This window comes from Mastomys coucha, unplaced genomic scaffold (assembly GCF_008632895.1).
Source record: "Mastomys coucha isolate ucsf_1 unplaced genomic scaffold, UCSF_Mcou_1 pScaffold21, whole genome shotgun sequence".
NCBI classification, from domain to species: Eukaryota; Metazoa; Chordata; class Mammalia; order Rodentia; family Muridae; genus Mastomys; species Mastomys coucha.
This window is the reverse complement of record NW_022196904.1, coordinates 192,365,405-192,371,178: the sequence shown is the minus strand read 5'-3', so window position 1 is coordinate 192,371,178 and position 5,774 is coordinate 192,365,405. Positions and strand designations below refer to the sequence as shown.

At 47.8% G+C, this 5,774-nt stretch overlaps 1 protein-coding gene across 1 annotated transcript; it reads right to left on the bottom strand.

The window, feature by feature from the left end:
• Window positions 1-1,238: 1,238 nt before the first annotated feature.
• Nanos1 (nanos C2HC-type zinc finger 1) lies at window positions 1,239-5,003 on the bottom strand. Its single transcript, XM_031390870.1, has one exon. It carries the CDS (start codon window positions 4,714-4,716, stop codon window positions 3,925-3,927), a length of 792 nt encoding a protein of 263 aa, XP_031246730.1. The 5' UTR covers window positions 4,717-5,003; the 3' UTR covers window positions 1,239-3,924.
• Window positions 5,004-5,774: the final 771 nt, after the last annotated feature.

Here is a 5,774-nt window from a genome sequence, read left to right as displayed (position 1 = left end):
GAAGCCAACACAGAATTTGCTGCTGTGTTTTTTTTCTTTGGTGATAAATAAAATACTTACATAATTGGTATTAGTGTTGATTTGTCAATGGTGCTATATTCCATGTAAGTTTCTTTGAATTTTATCATTGCTGTTAAAATATGTCATTGTTGGCATCAAAAGAATAATAACTTAACAGTAACACAAAAAGCACATAGTAGCAGCTAGCAAGTTTGTGAAGTGCCCTTGTTCACAGAAACATCATTTCCTTGAAATGTTCTCTGAGGTGATGTGCATGAGTTACCACCTTGGGTTTCATCAGGAATTAGGAAAAAAACCCAATAACATAGTTGTAGTAGATTTTTGCCACAAACTTAGTCTGTGTAAGGCTATAAATTTTATTAAGTAGTGGTTTAAAATACTATACTGTTAAAGCTGTCGGGCCAGAAGAGAGATAGTACTGATTCTCTCTGTTGCTAAGGCCTGGAATTTCAAATATGGAAGTTTCTTGTGGCTAGAGGGCTTACTCAGCCAAAACAAGTAAAAGTACATAGACCACTTACTGTTTTTTTTTTTGTTTGTTTATTTGTTTTAAAGACCACTGGTTTTATTTGGGGCAGTAACCTGCCTATGTATGTTTTCACTAGTGAGCTAGATGCTGATGTGATGTCATAGATAATCCTCAGCAAATGATTCTTTTGATCAGCTAGCTACATTTAGATGAGTGCATAAGGTAGGGGGGGAGCAGGTTTTCCTGCAGACCCAGCCTTGCAGCTCAGTTGGGATTTCCAGATATTTACTGCTTTTTGTTCTGGGAGAGAACCCAGAGAACAGGGTGTAGGCAGAAATATCTGATGCTTTTGCTTTGTGGTCTAACAAATGGGTTCCTACTATCACAGTTCTCCTACCTCGACCCTACCAGCATTAAACAGGTTAAAGGAAAGCTGATTCATCTTCTGGTGAGCCCTGTGGCTTCTGTGGTTGTAAACAAATGGAGCCTTAAAGCTTCAATAGCTGTGCTTGCAGGTAGAGAGAAGAACCCTTCTGAGTTACATTAGGGGGATCAAACATGTATAGAATATTAGTCAAGAACCACCAAGTGCTTGTAATCCCAGAGTGTTCCAGGTCAGTTTTGGCTGGTGAAACTCTTTAATGTTTTTCCCAAAGACACTTTGGCAAAGTTTTATTTATAATAGAACTATGAGACACTAGAGGGAACTCAAGACAACAAAATTAGCCTGAAATAAACACATTTCTGATAGTTTTGAAATACATGGTTTTGGTTTAATATATTTAACAAAAGTTTTAATCAAAGCCATTTAACTTCTGAAAAGGACTTTATAGGAAAAATAAAGTACAAAAAAGCTGTTAAAATTAACAAGTTTGGATAGACAAATGCAGGCTAAAGCACAGCACAACCTGTGCTTTTCTGCCCATGGTGAAGCTGTTACAATGCTGTGCCTTTTTGTGGTCTAGCCAGATCCACAGTACAGAAGCCAACTTTATCAAAGTGTTATATGAAACTTTGAGTTTTAAGTTTCATTTTTGTCCCTTTAATAATGGGCATCCTAGGGTTTTGTGCATCCTAGACACGTGCTCTATCATTGAGATATACCCTGGCCCTAAACTTGGATATCTACTACAAACCTTTTTGCAAAACCTTTATAACATTGTATTCCAAGGATTGCTTTGCCTTCCTTTGCCTCCTGAGTGTCAGAATTAAAGCATTGATTATTTTTAGGGCCACGTTTCTTTTCTCTAGAACAATTTTTGCTTGTACAGTTTCATACTTGGCATGGGTTGGAGAACACCGTGTGGGATAGTTTTGTGTGGACACTACTGTTCTAGTACACGGAGGTCAGAGGTCAAGAGTTGCCCTACTCAATCATATTCTTTTCAAACAAGGTGTTTTTGAATCTGGAGTTTTCCATACCTGGAGCTAGACTGCTTTCCTAGTGAATCCAGGCAGAGGGCTCTGCCTCCCTAGTGATGCAACCACAGCTACCTTTGGCTTAAATTACCCCAAATCTGCAGATGAATGTGGAGGTCCAACTTGAGGCAACCACCTAGCTTATGAGATCATGTTTTTCACTCAGACCTGGAGCTCATCCATGTAGCAAGGCTGGCCTCTGCCTCATCAGCACTTGGGTTATAGGCACACTATTCCCTTATGTAGGTGGTAGGTAGGTAGATAGGTGCTGGGGATAGAATTTAGGTTCTTGTGTTTAGAAGCACTTTTTTGACAGCTATAATATAACAGCTACCTAACTGAGGATATTTTCCAGAGCCCTCTCTATACCATGGAACAGGAATGCCAGTTTCAGCAAACTTTAGTACTGGTAAGATACCAAAAAATTAACAAGTTGGCATTATGAACATGTGATCATGGTTCAGCTCATGTACTTAAATAAGTTCACCTCAAAACAAGTGGTATATTTTCTAGCAAAATAACAAGGAACATGGTTTTATTACGTTTAGGCCCAGGCACAGTGGATGTGGGGCTGTAACTAACAGGGATAGTTTTCTTCCTTGCTAAGAATGTCCTCCCCTTTACCAGTATGGCTCACAGCTGTCAGTATTTTCACATCAGCCTCTTTTATTCAGAAAGTTTGCTGTAAAGTTGCTACTTAATATGAAAGGCAGTCTAGTCTAACTCCCAGTATTCCTAGCTAAATCTGACTATTGCAAACTTTATATACTTAATCTCTTGGCTGGTACTTGCAGATAGTGGTGCTGATACATGTCTGAATTTATCTTAATTCACCTCTACCTTTGCCTCTTCTGTCTAGTAGTTTTGTGGCATATTCCAGCACTCAGTATGATGGATTTACAGGAGTACTGGAAAGAGTTAGGAACTTTTGCATGAAGATTTTTTGGGGTTCTGGAAGCAGACAAGTGTCTCTAAGTAATAGTGGAACCACCAAGAGGGAGGCTATGACACTTGTATCCAACTGCAATTATTACAGCCTTGAAGTGTTTATTCTTGTACACCTTCTGTAAATTGGAAGGCAAACAGACCAGAGTAGAACCTTTTGGAACTCAAGTTATTGCATTATAGTTCTCCATTTTCAATTTAGGAACCCTGAACTTTAGCAATCAAGGTGGGTTAACACTGCTCTAAAGGTTTCCTCCTTTCTGAGGAGGAAATGTCTTAGCATCAGACAAAGAATTGGACCATCGGGGTGGTGCATAGAGAAAATGCTATGTAGGAGTTACAGGGGAGATTAATGGATTCATAATACTGTCACTGTATAAATACACGTCTCTTAAACAGCACCATTTCCAAATATGTACACGATATGATTAAGCCTTGGCACAGTTAATTTTAAGGGTTGGGAGGACTACTTGCTAATTCAGAATATTTGATGCATAAAAGGATAAGGAACTGTATTCTACCTGCTACAGATTGTGCCTTTAAGCCTCCCATCTAGGACAGAAACAAGCCACGAGGAGGAACACCCTCTCAATACTGGGAAGTGTACTAAGTTGCTTTACCTGCAATTAGAATGGCAAACTAAAATAAATTAATTGCACCAAACAAAATAGTCATTTTGCCGACATTCCATACAATTGTTAGTTTTACACTCAGTTTAGAGGCTATTAAAAATACTCTAGACCTAATAAAGTGCCTCCATTCATAAAACGAAACATCCAAGATCAGAGACAATTTCATACGGATGCGCACCTAAAATAGGCCGACGTATACAGTAAACAGCGCTTCATTCACCGCACTTCAACCGGTGGTACACCCGCTCAGCCCTCACCGTTCTGGATGCGCGTTTTAGAAACTAGGGATAAAATTCAAGATTTCAACGTCAGAGACCGACCACTCCACAAGGAAGTGCTGCGCCCCTGCGGCTACCGTAAAACCAAGACGACTTCTCTAGTTGAGCCAAGGAAAAGGAGTGCAGGTTTCAGGTGTACGCAGCTCGATGCAGCCCGCTCCTAGCGCAGCTTCTTGCTGGGCAGGCTGTCCCTGTTGCTGCGCGGCGGCGGGCGGGCGGTGGGCGGTGGCACTTTGGAGAGCGGGCAATACTTGATGGTGTGTGCGTTGTCGCCGCTGGCGCCGCACAGGGGGCACGTGTAGCGGCGCAGGACCGGGCACAGCACCCGGCCGTCCGGGCCCTTGAGGATGTGTGTGGTGTAGAGCGCCACCGCCTCCTTGTTGTTCCGGCAGAACACACACACCTGAAGCTCCGGTTTCAGCAGACGCGCGGCGGCGGCCCCGGAGGCCGCGTGCAGACGAGGCTCGGCAGCCCACGCAGGGCTTGGCTCTTCGCGCGGCGTCACTTCGGTCGTGGAAGCGGCGGAGGCGGAAGGCGCGCAGCCCAGCAGCACCGCGGCGGCGCGCCCTGCAAACGGGTTCAGCTCAGCGAAGCGCTCTTCCAGCAGCCCGGCCTCAGCGGGGCCGGCGCACAGCTCTAGTGCGCGCAGTTCCAACGCGCCGCCCAGGTAGCGGCCCCCGGCCTCCGGTTCGTCGCCGTCTTCTTCTTCATCGTCCTCGGGCGGCCCCAGCGTGGGCCCCGGCGCTGTGGGCCCGGGCCCCTCATGCGGGGAGCCACGGTCGCTAGCCCTGGTAATGAGCGTAGCTAGCCCCAGGTAGTCGTTCCAGGAGCTGAAGGGCTGCGGGTGCACCGGGCCCGAGGCGCTCACGTAGCGGGCGCTGGGCACGAGCGCCATAGGCGCGGGGGCGCGGGCGCGGCGGGGCGAGCGTGGCGCCCAAGGGAAAGCCTCCATGGGCCGGCAGCGGGCCGCGCGCTTCCCCGCCGCCGCCGGCAAGGGCCGGACAGAAGGGACGCAGGAGCCTGCCCGCCGGCCTGCCGCGGGGTGGGGCAGCCTTGCTTCCTTTTATCGCTCCCGCTTTCTCCTGTGCCCCTCCTCGCTGTCTCGGCCCTGCCCCCTGCGATCCTCCGCCCGGGCCACTGCGCCCGCGCCCCCGGACGGAGGCGGAGCGGAGGCGGGCGCGCGCTCTTCTCCAGCCCCGCGCGCTTCCTGCGCCCCGCGCGCTGCGCCCACCTCACCAGCTGCGGGGCGCCTGGCATCCTGCGAGGGGGCGGGCGAGGCGCCGCCTCGGGCCCTGGCGCTCAATGGCTGCGGACCTGACTCCGCGGGCGCCGGTCGGTACGCTGATTGGTGGCGACCAGGGAAGGGGCGGGCGGTGCTTGCGGGGAGGGAATGGCTGTGCAGAAAGGGGTTGGATGAGGCGGTGGCTGGGGCTTGGTTTTGCACGAGCTTGGAGACCTCAACCGGTAACCCAGCTTGCGGTTTTGTTTTTGTTTTTCTTTTCACTGCGGGGTATTGAGAATGCCGGTGGCACAGATCGCGAAGAAGCTACTGGGATGCATGCATCCACTTCCAGGTTTATGGTTTGAAGCCACCACTTTCTTTTTTATCATCATCAGCAAGAAAAGCCGTGGGAGGCAAGGCTAGGCGCTAACTTCCATCAAAGCCCAGCTAGAGACCCAGTGACTTAAGTTAGCACAGCGCTCTGGAGCTCTTTCCACAGGGTGAAGTCCTCCCATAAACCTTGAGGCTCAGGGAGGAAGCGCACGATTTATATGGTTTATATGGTAGTAGAGGATCACAGCAGGTCCAACAGGTGTTCAGAATTTGGGGCCGTAGACTGTTCACTTACTTAGGTAGAGGCTAAAAATTCTTACTACGGGCCAGTTTGTGTGAAGCTCCTCTTCAGGGTGCTTATATGGAAATCTAGTGTCTGTGGAACTTGAAAAACAGCATATTCAATGCTTTGAAACAGGTAACATTTTCTCTTTTTGGTAAGACCCTGGAAAATA